The following is a 17,264-nucleotide window of genomic DNA, read 5'->3' as shown; positions in this document are numbered from 1 at the left end:
GCCCTGTCCCAAAGGTCCTTCTGCGCCATATGGGGCAGGAAGATCTCTGCCTGGGAGCACGGGAAATGGGATGGGGGTGAGATCAAGGAAAGAGGGGAGGGATATGGGTGTGAGGGAAAGAGCTCCTGCCCCAGATGAAGGAATTCGGGGGGCCACGGGAAGGACACAGCTCCACAGAGAGGGGAGAGAGTTCCTGTGAGTGCCAGGGGCCTCCATTTCTGCTTCCACTAGCCCCCCCCCCCCCCATTTATAGTGAGACAGAGCAGTACCTGCAGCAGGGAGCGGGACTTGCTGAACAGGGAGGGGAACCTTGAAGAGCATCAGATGAGCCACAGCCCTTGCAGCGCCTCGGGCATCTGGTGCAAGTGCCGGATCATGTGAAGCTGGCACATGACCTTGACTGTGACATCCTCATGCTGCAGGGGAATGAGAACATGTCAGAGACTGAGACACTCCCCAGGAATCAGGGAGGATGAAGGACACCTGGAACCAGCACCATCATTTCCACCCAGCAGCTGCTCATGTCTGAGTGGTAGATTCACCCTCCTGACCCCCAGGATGGAACCTTGCTGTCCTCTCTAGTGACCTTCAGTGCCAACCCCCCTCCTTGTAGGGTGAGCTCCTGCCACCTCCCCATCAGTGCCCCTGACAGCTGTTCCACCTCCAACCCACCTGGGGACACCGCTTAAGTTCGCAGTCACCATCACCAGTCAGTTCTTGGCCTCCCAGGCTGCCAGGGATGGGAGCAATTCTCAATGGTGGCTCGGGTGACAGGGACACTAGGCCATGGGGAAATGGGTGCAGCTCTGTGGGGCAGGAAAGGCTCCCAGAGGGCACTTAGGGGACTCTCCTGTCCTTCCCAGGAGTGATAACAGAGCACCACATCCTAAGGACAGAAGTCCATGAAGTCCCCACTAGGCTCCTTGCTACCAGGCCAGCGAATGGCGAGAGGATGGGAATGAGGCCCTGGGCCCCACCCCAAGCTTCTGAGTCAATTGCAGCTGCTTACCGTGTCCCCCATCAGTTGCTGGGCTTCCCCCAGGAGGGAGTAGACGAGCACCAGCCCAGCCTGGCTGACACGCAGCAGGGGGTCGTGGATGGCCAGCAATGCTGTCTGTACGAAGGATCTTCTCTGCCCGATGGAGAAGAATTTTTCAAAGACCTAAAACCAAGAGGACATGAGGCTCGAGCAGATTGCCCAGAGCCAGCCTCCAAGTCCTGGCTGTACAATGGTGTCCAGTGCCCCAAAGAATGGGGAAGAGAGCTGCTGTGGCCAAGGCACTTCATTCCCCAGGAGGCTTTCAGGGTCCCAGGGCTCAGGGAAGCCCCTTTATTAAAAAGGCGCAGATGCTGAAGGACCAAAGCCTCCAGTGGCTCTTTCGGGAATGCAATTTATGGCAGGGGCCAGGATGGGCTGGAAATGGATCTCTAATGTGTGTGAGCAGGCCCACTCTGCTGTGCAGGGCACAGAGACAACAGGGGACCCTGTCTTGCTTCCAGCAGAGAGATCTCCTGCACCTCAGCGGCTAGAGGAGTGTGCGTGTGTTGTTACGGGGGGAGGGGGCTGGAGCTGACAGACCAAAGGTCTCTTCCCCCAGCTAAGTGATTTCTCTAGTTGCTGGCTATGGCCTCTGCAGTTCCTTGGTTTCTTCAAGGGGAATCCAACCTGCAGCCTGACAAGAACAAGGAGACTCCTGGCCCAGTCCCAGTGTGGGACCTTTAGCACCAGCGTGTCCCACTGGTTGCTGGATGAGGAACTCTGAGCTGGAAATAAGGAGCGGGCTCTTTTCCTGTCTCCAGGAGGCATCCACTGCAGGGAGCCCCGCCAGCCCCACTCCCTGAGCTGTGTCATGCCCTGGCACAGTGCCCTTACCTCCCCCACTCTGGCTGTATTCTTGTAGCCCAACAGTCTGCTGTCCTGGTGCCAGTCATAGCACCAGAGATCTTCCGCATCATGTATGGTCAGGCCTGGAAGAGAGAGAGAGAGAGAGAGAGAGAGAGAGAGAGAGAGAGAGAGAGAGAGAGAGAGAGAGAGAGAGACTTTTCTCCTCATTCTGGTTGCAGTTTCTGTGTCCTTCCAATCCCATTGGTGGCTGCACAGTGGAGTGGAGAAGAACAGAGGCAGAGAGAGACTTGTCCTCCGGCTGGGGTCAGTCTGAGAGAAATGGTCTAGGGTCCCATTATCAACCTGTGGTCACTCTCAGTCCCCTATTGGGTTCCGTGTCCCAGCTGGGTTCCTTACCCCTCTGTTGGAGCAGCAGTTGGTAGAGCCGGTAAGTCCCCTCCCTGGCCTGCCGGCTGATGTCCTTGTCTGGATCGCTGACAAATAGAGCCAGCTGGGCCACATGGTGACCCATCCGAGGGAACTCGGCTGAGATCTAATGGAAGGGAGAGCAGAGGGGACTCCATCAGCATTTTCCTCTCAGCTCCCTGTCCCTCCCTGGCCCCCCTGGGCCAGAGGGCTCCTTCCGCTTAGCCCCTCTGCAGGAGATGCTGGGGGAGAGGAGCTTGAGATCGACCCTTCATTTGCTCTGCTGCCAAGGGAGCCCAGAGCTGCTTTGGGATGCCAAGCAGGGGCTGGAGCATGGTCCCCTTAAAGGCCCAGGGACAACACTAAACCAGGACAAGAAGAACTTGACTCAACCCTAGCTCAGTTCTGCTCTGACTCTGCCTCCCCATGAAGAACCCTCCTAACCCACAGCCCCGGCAGCAACAGCAGATCCTGCAGCCCGCTGGAGCCAGCCCGCCTCCGCCTGGAGCCAGCAAGCTGGCTCGGAGCTCACTTACGTCAAACTCAGGGAGGGTGACTGTGTATCTCAGCAGGGCTGTGCTGCTCCTGATAGCCCTGGCTCGCTCCTGCGACACCCTGGACACGACCCAGAGGTTGACATGCTGTGGGGAAAGGAGGCAGGTCAGACTCAGTGGCCAGCTGCTCCTGCTTTGTAAATGAGCCCCATGCCCCCAGCCCCAGGAGCCTGAGACATTCTGTGCAGGGGGGAATAGCTGAGTCATTAATGGCAGAGCTTTAGAAGGGGATTCTTTCCCCCAGGACGCAGCTTGTACCCTTCAGGTCACAACTTCTCAGCGTCTCTCTAGATTGGGACAATGTTCGGGGTCGGGGCTGGTCCCATCCTCCCAGAACTCCTGATTCCTGAACAGTTCACCAGAAAGGAGACTGAACCCTCGGCCCTTCCCTGCCATGCAAATCCTTGGGGGGATGTAGGGAGTGACTGAGAGCACAATCCCCCCAGGAATTTCAGAGCAGATCAGAGGGAAGGGCTGATTCCCTGGGCTCCTCCTGTTTCTCTAGGAAGGAGCGTGTGCCTCTTCTCTGAGAACCATCTCCCCAATCTCATGGGCTCTGTGTATTGGAGGGGTGGGGAAAGGGTGGGTTTTCAGACTCTCACTCCCCAAGACAGCCAGGAGCCCTGTGCGTAGTGCTCAGCAGAACCAGGCAGAGCTCTGGCTTGGAGTCCCAGCTCCTTACTCTGTCCCTCAAGAAGGAAGGACCTGACACTACATTGCACTGACCTCCCCAACCAAGGACGGCCCACTGGGGACCCAGCTAGGAAGACAGAGTAGAAAATGCATCTTCCAGTCTCTCCTTACCAGTCTCCCAAAGAGTTCAGGTCAAATGGGGCTCACCTCCAAGATGAAGTGGAGCCTGTCTGTGTCTGGGGACTCTGCCAGCAGGTTCCCCAGCATGGCATCCAGGACCTCTGGGATGACTTTGTGCAGAGCCTGCAAAGCATGGGTCAGAGTTAGGGAACCTGGGCCTACACCTGCCACAGGATGGGAAGAGCGGTCTCTGGGAAGCACTGGGGAGACTCCCAAACACATCTCCTGGCCTCTCTCCTTCACATCCCACTGCAGGCAATTTGCAAGAATTGATGACCCCTGGACCTTTAATCCATGAGCTTAGCAGATCTCTGCAGAGGGCCTTGTAGGCAGAAGAGTATGGAATAGCCAAGTTGCTTTGGATGCAAGCTGGGCTTCTGGGCAAAACACGGCTTATGAAAGAAAGAAAGAAAGAAAGAAAGAAAGAAAGAAAGAAAGAAAGAAAGAAAGAAAGAAAAATCCCCCAGGGAGGGGTAATCTCTTCCCTGCTGGAGGGAAGGATCCAAGCCTGCAGCTTGTTCCATCTCCGCTACCCCACCCCTAAATCTGGAGCTCCAGCGAATCAAGGGAGCAGGGACCAAGGACTACTCTGGAACAGGAGGAGGATGGAGGAGGAGGAGGTACCTGGATGCCGGTGGTGTCCTTCTCCGTGCCCAGGGTGAAGACAGAGTGAAGGGCAGCTCGCTAGAGGTGGGTCTCTAGGGCTGGCTCCAGGGCAGGTTTCATGGTGCTGGCAAGAGAGAGGAGCTGGTATTAGACTGTGCAGTACAGGGGTGGGACTGTCGCCAACACGGACACCAAGCCACAGGGATAGAGGCACAGGCTGGCGAGAATGGAAACTGAGGAACTGAGCTAGGGAATGACAAGGCCAAGGCGTCACAGACAGACAGTGGCAGGACAGGAATAGCTCCTGTTCCCTGGAGCCAGCTGCCCCTCCTGTATCGGAGCCCAGGAGTGAGCCCCTCCCCAGGGCCCCTGTCATGTTATGGGAGTGAAAAGAAGAGCCCCGCCAGGAGAGAGTGACCCTTCCCACCCCACCATCTCTGCCAGAGGCGCCACTCTTGAGAGGTGACCTGGGAGGGACAGTGATGGTGACTCCCAGCCTTGGGCCTGAGCAGCACTGGGGTGAGGGGAGCCGGTGGGGTGGGGCTGTCTCGGTACCAGAGGTAGCCCACTGCAGCCAGGGAGTGGGCGAGGACGGCGCTGGGTGACGAGTCATCGGGAAGCTCCTCGATGAGCTCCTGTGAGACGTGAAAGAGACAAAGGAGCACGTGAGATTTGGGGCCGACTGACACCTCCCAGTGAGGAGATGACACAGCCAGTGCCCCACATGGCCTGCAGGATCCCCCACCACCTCCCGCTCCTCCCATTCCTTTCTGCCCATCAGACTTGTCCCCCTTCCCGGATTCCTGCCCAGCTCACTCCCAATCCCCTTCTCTCCTCCTCCCTGTCAAAACTGCCCCCATTCAGCCCCATCCCGATGACCGAGCTGGGACCATGTGATTCCTTGGCCCCCACTCTCAGCTGCCCTCCAGCCCCACAATTCCCCCCCTGCCCACTACAGACCAATCTCACAATTTCTCCCTTCTCTTCTCCCAAGTCTTCAGCCCCAGCAATCCTTCTCCTCTGCTGCCCCCTCCAACACCACCCAGTCCCCACCCATTAGCCCGGCCATACCCCTGCCAATCCCATGTCTCTCTCCTCCCTCCAGCTGCCATATGCCGTGTCTCACTCACCACAATCCTCTTCACCACAGCCGCCTTGCAACAGCGCGGCTCCAGCGTGTCCTCCCCTCTCTCCTGTGCAGCCAGACATGCGGGGTAGATGGCCTGAAGGAACAGGAGCTGCTGCCCCTCATCCTGGACCCACCGGGAGTGGGGTATAGCGAGAGAGAACCTGTTAGCTAGGGACCTTCCTGCCCCACCCAAACCAGCTCCAGGGCTCAGGCCTCAATGGGGGATTGTGGGGACCCACCTATTGTCCAAATCCCCCACCACTCCTACACAAGCAGGATCAGGAACTGGGACAGCGCCTGTTGGGGGAGATGACCTTGGCTGTTGTGGGACAAACACCCCCATCTTGGGGGTCCCACATCATGGATGTAAAAGGGCCCCATTAGGGGTGGTGGATCAGGAGGGACAAGACCCTCGGCACGGGGTGGGGATGTTGGGAAGGGACAGGGCAATCTTGGTTCCAGCCCAAGTGGGGAACATTTGTACCTTATCTCTGCACTGGAGCTGCTCTCGGATGATCTTGAGAGCAGCTTCATCTTTGGCCATGTCCACCCCTTCCTCCTGCTCCAAATCCAGGGGGGTCCCTGCACCAGGGAGGGAAGGACAGGAGCGTGGTGGGCAGAGCAGGATTCAAGACCCCCCTTCCCACCTCAGGCACCCAGGGCAGATCGGGCCCCAAACCTCCCTCTCAGGGATGCCTTCAGCCCCCAACAGCTTCAGAAACCCAGAGCAGAGCCCCCCCTCCACTGCCCAGGACTGCAGGGGAGGTGCCGATTCCCCCGGCCCCGGAGCAGCAAGGACCAAAGTGGCAGCAGCTCTTTACGCCCCCACCCCCAGTTCCCCGTGCGGAAGGGGCAGCTGTGTGACTGCTGCTGCTCTCAGTGGGGTTCACATGGCTCAGGCCAGACACCTGGGCTGGGGACCCACCCCCCATATCACTGGGAGAGCGTCTGGGCCCAGGGTGTTCACATCCCGTCCTCAGCCCTCCCGGAGCCCAGCCTGGCTCCTCCCCTGGAACAAAGCAGTGGCCTCCATCGGCCTGGCTGCTGCCAGAGGCCCAGGTGCTGCCGCTGTCCCCTGCTGAGCTGCCGGTGCTGGGACCGGGACCTTCCACCTCCTGGCCTGCGGGGGCTGGAAGGGCCTCAGTGAGCGGGCAGGGCGATGCCTCCTGATGGGAACGAGGGCTGGGCTCCTGGGGCCGCTGCTGCCCACACAACAAGCCCCAGAGCCACCCTGCCCGGCGCCCCTCCTGGGCTGGGTCCTGTCTGCAAAATTGCAGCCTGGGCCAGCTCCAGTGGGGCCTGGTCGGGGCCTCTCCCAGCTCGGCGCCTGCGCCGGGAGCTGGGTTCCTTTTCCAGAAGGCCGGGCACTTCCGCCGTCTGGCCTGGACGGGAGCTGCTTCCCCGCCAGCGGGGACGCAGGGGTTGCTCTGCCCCTTGGGAAGATGGCAGCTGCTTCCCTCAGGCTCTGGGGCCACCTGCAGAGCCTTTCTCCTGAACATCCGCAGGAGCCTGGCCATCCTGGAACCGAGCGGGGAGCAGGGGTGAGTCTGGGCTCAAGGCAGCCTTTCACTCATGGGCCTTTTCTGTCCCTCCTCCTCCCTGCTCCAACCACAGCAGCCCCCTCTGCCCCTGCAGGAGTTCAGGGAGTGCCATCTACACACACGAGCAGGAGTTCATTGCATGATCTGCTCCCAACGTTCCCCCTCGTAATCCCTGCTGCTGCAATATCCAGGAAAGCTCATCCTTTTCCAGCAATGGGGTCAGTCCTAAAGACCATCGGTTCCTCTGGACAAGCAGCCCCATCCTGTCGTCCCAGGACACTCTCCCACCCAGGCTAGAGAAGGAACAGAACCCAGGAGTCCGGACTTCTCCTGCGAAACCATTCCCCACGTCAAAGTCACAAAGACCCTAGGCACAGGAAGACCAGGGCCCTCCTCGTTCCCCATTGATTTCCAGACTCAGCAGCTCACAGGTCTGGCCCAGCTCCGAGACTCTCAGCCTGGGGAACAGTGTCCCACAAGGGAAGGGCTGGGAGCCCCATTGCTGGAACCTTTCCAAACACACTGGAGAAGGCTCTGGAGAAGCCCCTGCCTGGCATAAGAAGGAGGGGCTCTTGGGGACTGTTTGCAAAGGAAATCCCCCTTTGGAGATAGTCTCTCCCCGTTTCTGCCTCTCCCCAGACAGACAGGGGAAGCCGTCGAGGAACCCGAATGCCACTCACTTGCTCTCAGTGATGGGATGATGGATGGCAGATGTTCAGGGTCAGCAGACGTCCCACGCCCTCCTCCTCACTCTCCAAGCCCAAGGCAGGCTGGAGAGGGTGGTGACCTCAGGAGTTACCCTGCCCAGCCAGCAGGCAGGGTGATGACACGAGGGCGATCGACTGGCTGTGAAAACAAGAGTCTGTCTGATTCCCAAGGGACGGAGAAACTCAGCCAGCAGCAGGGGGGTGCAGAACACTGCCCTAGGGCGGAGGTGACAGTGCCTCCAGGATCCGGACATCCCAGCACTTTACACACCTTCCTGGAGCCTCCCAAACACACTGGGCTGTAGCCATGGGACCCCAACCCTACTGATGGCAAACGGGACTCAGCTACCAGCTCAGGGTCACACTGAGTGTCAGAGCCATGGATGGACCCCTTCACCAATCACTGCCACACACTCCCTCCCACAGCTGGCAATTGCAACCAGGCCCTAAGGTCTGGTCCCCCTGCCTTTGAGAGAGAGTGTCACTCCTGCTTCCTTTGCTGCCTATTGATCTGTGGGACTTTGGGCAAGTTGCTCCCCCTCTCTATGGCTCTCTGGGACTCACATCCCTGAATGGGCTTTAAAAAAGACAATGGTTAAAGTTTGGCCCCAACTAGTTCTTGTTTCTCGAGACTAGCCATTTCAGCAAAGTTTACAATTCTTGACATTCAACACCTGGAAACATCCCTTTCTCCTTCGCAGACGGCCTTAACATCCCTTATCTCACCCAGGCTCCCTGCTGCCTGGACTTAGAGAATTGACCCTATTCCCATTGGACCTACCCAAGGTGTCACACAGCAAAGCGGTGACGGAGCCAGAAAGAGAAGACAACAGTCCTGACTCCTGTTCTGACTAACAGACAACAACCCCCCGGAGGCAGGGATAAAGCCCAGGAAATAAGGAGTGAACATTTTCATGGAAACCGTTTTCTGGCAGAAAATCCATTCAGACAAAACCACTTTGTTTCTTGAAATCATAAGAAGTAGGATGAAAATTCTTTGCAAAAATATTTGTTTCCAAAACAAGAGCATCTCCTGTTTGTCACAGTGCAGTCAACTGTCTCGTCGTACACAAAGGGGAGATACTATGATCTAGCAAAAAGAAAAAGGAGGACTTGTGGCACCTTAGAGACTAACCAATTTATTTGAGCATAAGCTTTCGTGAGCTCCAGCTCACTTCATCGGATGCATCTGTAGCTCACGACAGCTGTAGCTCATGAAAGCTTATGCTCAAATAAATTGGTTAGTCTCTAAGGTGCCACAAGTCCTCCTGTTCTTTTTGCAAATACAGACTAACACGGCTGCTACTCTGAAACCAACTATGATCTAGAAAATTAGATGAGATGCTTCAGTCTGAGCTAAGTAGTTGCTGCTCTTCACAATTTCAAAAGAATAAAATACAAACAAAAGAGAATATTAGGTCATAATCGGATATGGCTCAGTGTGATCGGACACCGCCTAGTCTGCACTGCTCCAAGTGACACTCTTCAGTGGATCCCCCGCATCCACCCATGGCGAGGTAGGTGGGAGAGGATTGTTATTCGTACTTGACAGAAGGAGAAACGAAGGCTGAGAAAGGAGCAGGGACTTGTCTTAGCTGATGCAGCCAGTCAGTAGCAGAGTTGCTCTCAAATGAGCTACAGACCAGCAATTGTTCCTAGTAATTATGCAGCAAGTATTTGAGAAGAATTGGAATGTTCGAGAGGATCATGAACTGCTCCGAGACAATGAATGGAGAGCAGCATCCACATTGGTCAGACATATAACTGGTTGTGACTTATTTGCTTGGTCATAAAAGAGAACAACAAAGACCAGAGTTTCCTCCCTGTCAATAGCCCCCTCCTCAGCTGATCAAGGTTGAGACTTTGAGGGGTGGGACGCTGAGGGTTCTCATCAAATAGGCCAAAGAATGGCCCTGATCACCACCGAGGCGATCACTCTCGGAGCCCTATTCCAGTCTCCTCTCTGTGAGGGCCTCCCAGAACCCACCCGGCCCCCGCTCCACAAACAGAGCTCCTGGTGGTGGGAGGAGAGCAGAGGAAAAGGACAAAGGAAGCAAGAAGAGAAAGGTAGGAGGGACAGAGGAAAAGGGAAAACAAAAAGGAGAAACCCCAATGTCCCCAGTGATTCTAAGGGACAAAGTCCTAGGTCGGAAATAAAATACTGCCCCCACAATCTAATGTTTTCCTTTCCTAAAAATCAGCCGGCACCTGATGGATCAGACTGAACAGGTTCCAAACCTCTCCGAGGCTCTTACCTTCTATACAGGGACGTCTGTTTTTGAGCAAAACCACTACAAGAAAAGGAGAAAACTCCAAAGAGGGTCCTCCTTGCGCTCACGAATGTGAAAGTGAATGCTCTCTCAGTCCTCCAGGAGAGACCTCGAGAAGGAGACGTGCTGAAGCAAAGCCACAGGGATCTCTGAGGTTGCCCCTGTCCTGCACCCCTGTCCTGCCTGGCTGATGTCAAGATCTCTCTGTGAGATCATCGCCTCCCCACCACCTTTGTCCAATAGGCTGAGGTCCTGCCAAAGGCCCTTGTCATGTCACTGCCACAGCCACCCCTCCCCTGCAGTGCTGATGTCCTGCCCCTGTCCAGCCACACTGGATGTTTCAGCCGCTTCCCCTGGATCACCCCACTCAATGACTCTTCCTTGTGGGGATGACACTGACTACACAGTAGAACACAGAGATTCTTCCCCAGGCCGCAATTAGGTTTTCACAAGTTAGTTGACTTTATGGCCAGAAGCAACCATTAGAGCATTTAATCTGATCCCCTGCGTATCCTAAGGCCTCCTGTATATCAGAAGAGCTGGGCTTTTCTTTTACTCAAATGTTTTCCACAAAGGCATCTAGTCTTTATTCGAAGAGATCAAGAGATGGAGAATCCATCATTTCTCTTGGTAGTTTGTGCCAATGACGAATCACCCTCTTACAAATCCGGGTCTTATTGTCATTATCCTTTTTCTGATTTCTGCTTCCATCCATGGGGTCTTGTCATGCCTTTCTCTGCTACATAAAAGAGCCCTTTTATACTCAACATTTTCTCTCCATGAAGTCAAGCAACTCACCTCTCATTCTTCTTTTGTATATACTAAACAGATTGAGCTTTTTCAATGTCTCATTAGAAGGCATCATCCCCATCACTCATTAAACAAATCTTTTCTGTACCCTCTCCAATTGTTTTAACATAATATTCAAAATGTGGACACAAGAACTGGATTCAACATTCCAGCATCAGTCTCACCAATGCTCTTTCACTTCCCTTTCCATTCTCACTACTCTATCCATCCAAGAATGGCTTTAACCTTTTTTACCACAGTTTCACATTGACAGACCATGCTGAGCAGCTCGTCCACTATGGCCCCGAAATCCTTTTCAGGGTCGCTGCTTTCCAGCGGATTGTCCCCCATTCTGTAGGGTGCCGCCTGACTCCTTTGTTACTGAAGCTACGGGGTTGCATTTGGCTTTATTAAAACCTAATTCTTTAGTAAGTATTTTCGAAGAACTAGCCCATTAGAGAGAGAATCATGAATTACTCCAAGACAATGAATGGAGAAAAGTGGCAAGAGCAATCAAATACATGTTTGGTTACAGCCTATTTCCTTGGTCTTAAAAGAGAGTAACGAGGACCTGAGTCTCCTCCCTCACAATAGCCCCAAGCTCCCCCAATCAGCACTGAGACTCTGAGAAGCAGAAAGCTGAGAGTCCTCACCAGATGTCCCAGGCCACCACCGGAGGGAGTCACTCTTAGAGCACCATTCCAGCCACATGTCTTTGGGAGGGCCTCCCGCAATGAGAGTTGGAGTGCAACCCCCCATCCCCAACTCTACACGCACAGACAGGTCCTGGTGGTGAAAGGAAAGCAGGGGAAAAGGACAAAGATGCAAGAGAAGATGAGAAAGGAGGGAGAGGCAGGAAAAGGGAAAACAAAAAGGAGAAACCCCAATGTCCCCAGTGATTCTAAGGGACAAAGTCCTAGGTCAGAAATAAAATGCTGCCCCCACAATCTAGTGTTTTCCTTTCCTAAAAATCAGCTGGCACCTGATGGATCAGACTGGTCAGGTTCCAAACCTCTCCGAGGCTCTTACCTTCTATACAGGGACGTCTGTTTTTGAGCAAAACCACTACAAGAAAAGGAGAAAACTCCAAAGAGGGTCCTCCTTGCGCTCACGAATGTGAAAGTGAATGCTCTCTCAGTCCTCCAGGAGAGACCTCGAGAAGGAGACGTGCTGAAGCAAAGCCACAGGGATCTCCGAGGAGGCCCCTGTCCTGCACCCCTGTCCTGCCTGGCTGATGTCAAGATCTCTCTGTGAGATCATCGCCTCCCCACCACCTTTGTCCAATAGGCTGAGGTCCTGCCAAAGGCCCTTGTGATGTCACAGCCACACCCACCCCTCCCCTGCAGTGCTGATGTCCTGCCCCTGTCCAGCCACATTGGATGTTTCAACTGCTTCCCCTGGATCACCCCACGCAATGAGCATTCATTGTGGGTTCAAGCCGACTACACAGTAAAACATCAGAGGCTTCTCCCCATGCTACACTCAGTTTTTCATAAACTAGCAGACTTTATGGACAGAAGAGACAATTAGAGCATGTCATCTGAACCCCTGCATATCACATGCTTTCTGGAGAGCGTAGCAGCTAGTTTTTGACTACACACGTTCCAGAAAGGCATCTAGTCTTCATTAGAAGACATCAAGAGGTGGGGAATTCCCACCACTTCCCTTTCTAGTTTCTTCCTTTGGTGATTCATCCTCACCGTTGAATATGTGTGCCCTCTTTCGAATATGAATTGGTCTCTTTTGAGTTTCCAGCCACTAGGTCTTGTTATGCTTTTCTCTGCTAGATTAATGAGCCCTTTCCTACCCGATATTTTCTCTCCATGAAGTCACTTCAACACTTCAATGACGTCACCTCCCGATCTTTTTTATCATCTAAACAGGCTGAGCTCTTTCAATCGCTCACTCGCAGGCATTTTTCTCCAGCCCTCAAAACGTTTCATTGCTTTTTGCTGCCCCATCTCCAATATTTCCAAATCTTTTTTCAAAGGTGGACGCCAAAACTGGATGCAGGATTCCATGATCAGTCTGCCTCATGGTGTGTCACCTCCCTATGCTCCTCACTGCTCTTTTCATACATCTAATGATGGCTTTAGCCCTGTTCACCACAGCATCACCCTGGGTGCTCATGTTGAATGGCTTGCCTAGCATGGCCCCGAAATCCTCTTCACAGTCAGTGCTTTCCTGGATACACTTCCCCACTCTGTAGGTGTGGCCTGCATGCTTTGTCGCTAGCTATAGGACCCTTCGTTTGGTTCTTTTCCAACTTGTTTTCTTTGAATGGCTCCAGCTTATCAAGGGATCCGATTGCTCTGTGTCACTGCCCTCTCCTCGTCATTAATTACCACTCTGCTACTATTTTATCACCCACCAATGTTAGCAGAAGTGATATTTTATTTGGGTTGCAGTTCATTGATATTTATTTTCAAGAAATAGTCCTTGAGAGCCTCTTCATATCCCTCGTGCCCAGAACCTGCTCCACACAGCACAGTGAGAAAAGGCCGCCCAGCCCAGCTCTGCCCTAGGGGCTAAGCACAGAACAAATGTAGGAGCTTGTGTCATCCATAGCTTCTGAAGAACATGTGGGGGTCATCAGCTTACAAAGACACTCTAGACCAGTAGCGTAGACAGGCCCCAAATGTATCTAAGTGTCCCGCCTTGAAAAACAGGAGAGAAAACAACATAACCTTGAGTAGCTTTATTTTATAGTCGTGGAAACTGAGGCACACAGAAGCAAAGAGATTCGCTCATGGTCAAAAAGCCAGGCAGAGAAAACGGCAGATCTGCTGATAGTCAGTCCTGGGCCCTAGCCGTGTTTGTCCTGGCCTCTCTGCTTCAGCTCCAGTAACAACCCGAGTCGAGGTTTTCTTCTTCTCCGTGTCCTTTAACTTCACGTCACTGGAGAAGAAAGATTGTTTCTGACCAGCTGGCTCTAATGCTTAAAAACCTTAATTTTTTTGTTTCGCTTGGAGGATAACGCTGGGAATTTTCTCTCATTCACTTTCCTTTGGAATAATTTCAATCCAGTCCAAAGGATTTCCTCTTCCATTGTGTCTTCAGCACCTTTCCTAGCAAACAGTTACTGTTCGAGCACAGGTTTCCAGTTTCAGGCTGTCCCGGGGTGAGATGGCCATGAAAGGGGGAGTAGCTCAACTGAACCTATCCCCAGGTGAAGGGAATAAGTGCAGGGGTCACATGAGAAGGAGCAGCATGTAACTAGGATCCAGGCCTGTTGGGCGATATAAGAACAGCCTGTGCTCAGCCAGGAGAGAGACCCGCAATGGGAGCAGGCCTGGGAGGGGCTTGGATAGTCCTTTCAAGTCAGTTTCGGTCCACAGTAGGGGATGGAACAGCCAAGCTGCTAGGGTTGGGAGCTGGGCCTCCCGGCAGTGTCCAGGAACGAAAGCACAGCATCTGCCAGGAAGGGAGTCCCCACAGAGGGACACCGTAATCTCCCAGGAAGGGAAAAGGCTCTCACTGCCATTCCTTAACCTCATGAGGTGTTCTCCTGCTCTGCCAACCCCACCCCTATTTCAGCATCTCCAGGTGCCTGAGGGAGCAGGAACCAGAGGCCATCCTGCGGCTGGGACAGAGATGGAGGTTGATGACCTACCTGCCTGTGGTGACCATGGTGCAGGACAGCCCTCAGGACATGCAAATGCAGCTCCAGATCTGCAGAATGCAGCTTCCCTTTGCTGGCACGAGACCTTGCAGGTTGTGGGGGGTGAGACAGGCACTAACTTTTGGTAACCCTCAGTGGGATCAGAGGGTAATGGTTTGTAGAAAGTGGTGTTGGAGAGCTTTACAAAAACTCGGCAAGCCATTTACAACACACACTTTGTTTCTCTACAAAAGAAAAAGGACACTAAACTATCTAAACTATTACATGCCACAAGGGGCCACAACAGTGGTTCCCTTAACCCACCCAGCAATCTTGTTAATCTATCCAACTATACTCTTAGCCCAGCAGAAGAATCTGTCCTATCTCGGGGCCTCTCCTTCTGCCCCTCCACACAAATCAGACGTCAAGTATTATAACATTCAAAAACCAGTCGGAGAACACTTCAATCTCTCTGGTCACGCAATTACAGACATGAAGGTCGCTATCTTACAACAAAAAAACTTCAAATCCAGACTCCAGCGAGAAACTGCTGAATTGGAATTCATTTGCAAATTGGATACTATTAATTTAGGCTTAAATAGAGACTGGGAGTGGCTAAGTCATTATGCAAGGTAGCCTATTTCCCCTTGTTTTTTCCTACCCCCGCCCCCCCCAGACGTTCTGGTTAAACTTGGATTTATATTGGAAATGGCCCACCTTGATTACCATACACATTGTAGGGACAGTGGTCACTTTGGATAAGCTATTACCAGCAGGAGAGTGAGTTTGTGTGTGTGGTTTTTGGAAGGGGGGGGTGAGAAAACCTGGATTTGTGCTGGAAATGGCCCACCTTGATTATCATACACATTGTAGGGAGAGTGGTCACTTTGGATAAGCTATTGCTAGCAGGAGAGTGAGTTTTTGTGTGTATGGGGGTGGGGGGGTGAGAAAACCTGGATTTGTGCTGGAAATGGCCCACCTTGATTACCATACACATTGTAGGGAGAGTGGTCACTTTGGATAAGCTATTACCAGCAGGAGAGTGAGTTTGTGTGTGTGGTTTTTGGAGGGGGGGGGGTGAGAAAACCTGGATTTGTGCTGGAAATGGCCCACCTTGATTATCATACACATTGTAAAGAGAAAAGGAGTACTTGTGGCACCTTAGAGACTGACCAAATAAATTGGTTAGTCTCTAAGGTGCCACAAGTACTCCTTTTCTTTTTGCGAATACAGACTAACGCGGATGCTACTCTGAAAATTGTAAAGAGAGTGGTCACTTTGGATGGGCTATTACCAGCAGGAGAGTGAATTTGTGTGTGGGGGGTGGAGGGTAAGAAAACCTGGATTTGTGCTGGAAATGGCCCAACTTGATTATCATACACATTGTAAGGAGAGTGATCACTTTAGATAAGTTATTACCAGCAGGAGAGTGGGGTGGGAGGAGGTACTGTTTCATGGTCTCTGTGTATATAATGTCTTCTGCAGTTTCCACAGTATGCATCCGATGAAGTGAGCTGTAGCTTGTTAGAGAGCTTATTCCTTCACTCTCCCACTTCCCTGGTCCTTCTCGCATGAACAGACAGCAACAATACCCGAAGTCCGAAGGTGCAAACAATTCGATGTTTATTGGGGTGAACTTCCAGCAAGCTTAAATACAAGTTCCTTTTTCCTTATTTTCGAATCCCAACTTACTTCCTCTTTGCCCCTAATTTATATAGTAATATTCTTAGCTATACCTTAACCAATCATTCTACGGAAATTTAACTAACCAATCCTAACATATTGTAACATGATTAGCTAACCAATTATATCCCACCACCTTAATTAGCTTACACCCAGCAAAATTAATTATACAGCAGACAGAAGCAATCACAGAACCAGACAGAGATTATACAGACAAACAATAGCAAAGTGGGAACTATAATGACAAAACAATACAGAAGTGAGGATTTCACATCCCAGCTATTGATAAGTGAGTTCTTGCCAGACAGGATGCTATCAAACTAAGTTTCCTTTTACATTTTCTAGGCACTTCCCTTTCTCTGGAGGTGATAGGAATTATCAGGACAGGATTGTATTCAGGACAGCCCAATAGCACCTTCTTTCAATGTGACTAGGTTGGAATGTGAGGATGTGACTGTTCGCTTCCTGGCTTATGGCTGCCTCTGCTGCTTAGCCAAAGGCCTTAGCCTAAGCACAGGGCCTCAAACTGTCACAGTAAGAGAAGGCCCTTACACCAGCAGACAGTGATTTTGATTCTTTCTTTTATACCTCTAACTAGCCAAGTAATAAGAATACCCCTAAATTCTTAAAGTACAGGCCTTTACAGACAGGCCTGAATACCTATATCCTAACATAGCTCACGAAAGCTTATGCTCAAATAAATTGGTTAGTCTCTAAGGTGCCACAAATACTCCTTTTCAGTTTGAGAACTGCAAAACTAAGCATCTCTGATGGTATCTTCTAGACTGAGCACTGAATCCCATTGGGTAGATAGAAAGATTGACCTACATAATCTATAAAGAAGCCTGTGGAACCCCATAAGATTGGGTCCTTAATCCATGAAGTATTGGAACTCATTTACACAACTTTTCTTAAACGTTACATGAATATATTGTCTCATACTATAGAATTAGAATTTATCATCCCTATTCCATGATGAGAGATCTTTGAGCTATAATGTATCTTAATTAAAACTATCTTTAGATAGCTTTCTGAGGGGCAAAAAACATTTTATCAAAAAAATCCAATTTTTTTGATTTTTTTTTTAAATCATTGATTTTTATCCACCCTGGTTGCAAGTGAATAGCAAAGCTGGTCCCAGCAGGGAGCCAGAGTGTCCAAAATCCTTAGCTGGTGGGAGAGCCGCTCTGTGAGCATCTGTAAAGCATCTCACTTAAACAGTGACTGGTTGAACGATTTATTGTAAGGGACGCCCTTTCTCAGACCCTTTCCCTTTATTGTCTCCCACCCTCCACGTCAGTCCCTGACCCAGGATTGCCA

The 17,264-nt window shown here is 52.1% G+C and overlaps 1 protein-coding gene across 1 annotated transcript in view; it reads right to left on the bottom strand.

Moving 5' to 3' along the window:
- Nucleotides 1-411: 411 nt before the first annotated feature.
- LOC141998905 (maestro heat-like repeat-containing protein family member 1) overlaps nucleotides 412-17,264 on the bottom strand; it is a 35,971-nt gene continuing 19,118 nt past the window's right edge. The window contains exons 8-11 of the mRNA XM_074971865.1: nucleotides 3,646-3,867; nucleotides 2,788-2,892; nucleotides 2,243-2,378; nucleotides 412-416 (exon numbers count right to left, since the gene is read on the bottom strand). Coding sequence (XP_074827966.1) covers nucleotides 412-416; nucleotides 2,243-2,378; nucleotides 2,788-2,892; nucleotides 3,646-3,867 — 468 coding nt within the window. The remainder of the gene's footprint in view (nucleotides 417-2,242; nucleotides 2,379-2,787; nucleotides 2,893-3,645; nucleotides 3,868-17,264) is intronic.

Source organism: Natator depressus, chromosome 14 (assembly GCF_965152275.1).
Source record: "Natator depressus isolate rNatDep1 chromosome 14, rNatDep2.hap1, whole genome shotgun sequence".
Lineage (NCBI taxonomy): Eukaryota > Metazoa > Chordata > Testudines > Cheloniidae > Natator > Natator depressus.
Note: the sequence above shows the minus strand (reverse complement) of the source record. Positions and strands in the feature narration are given on the sequence as shown.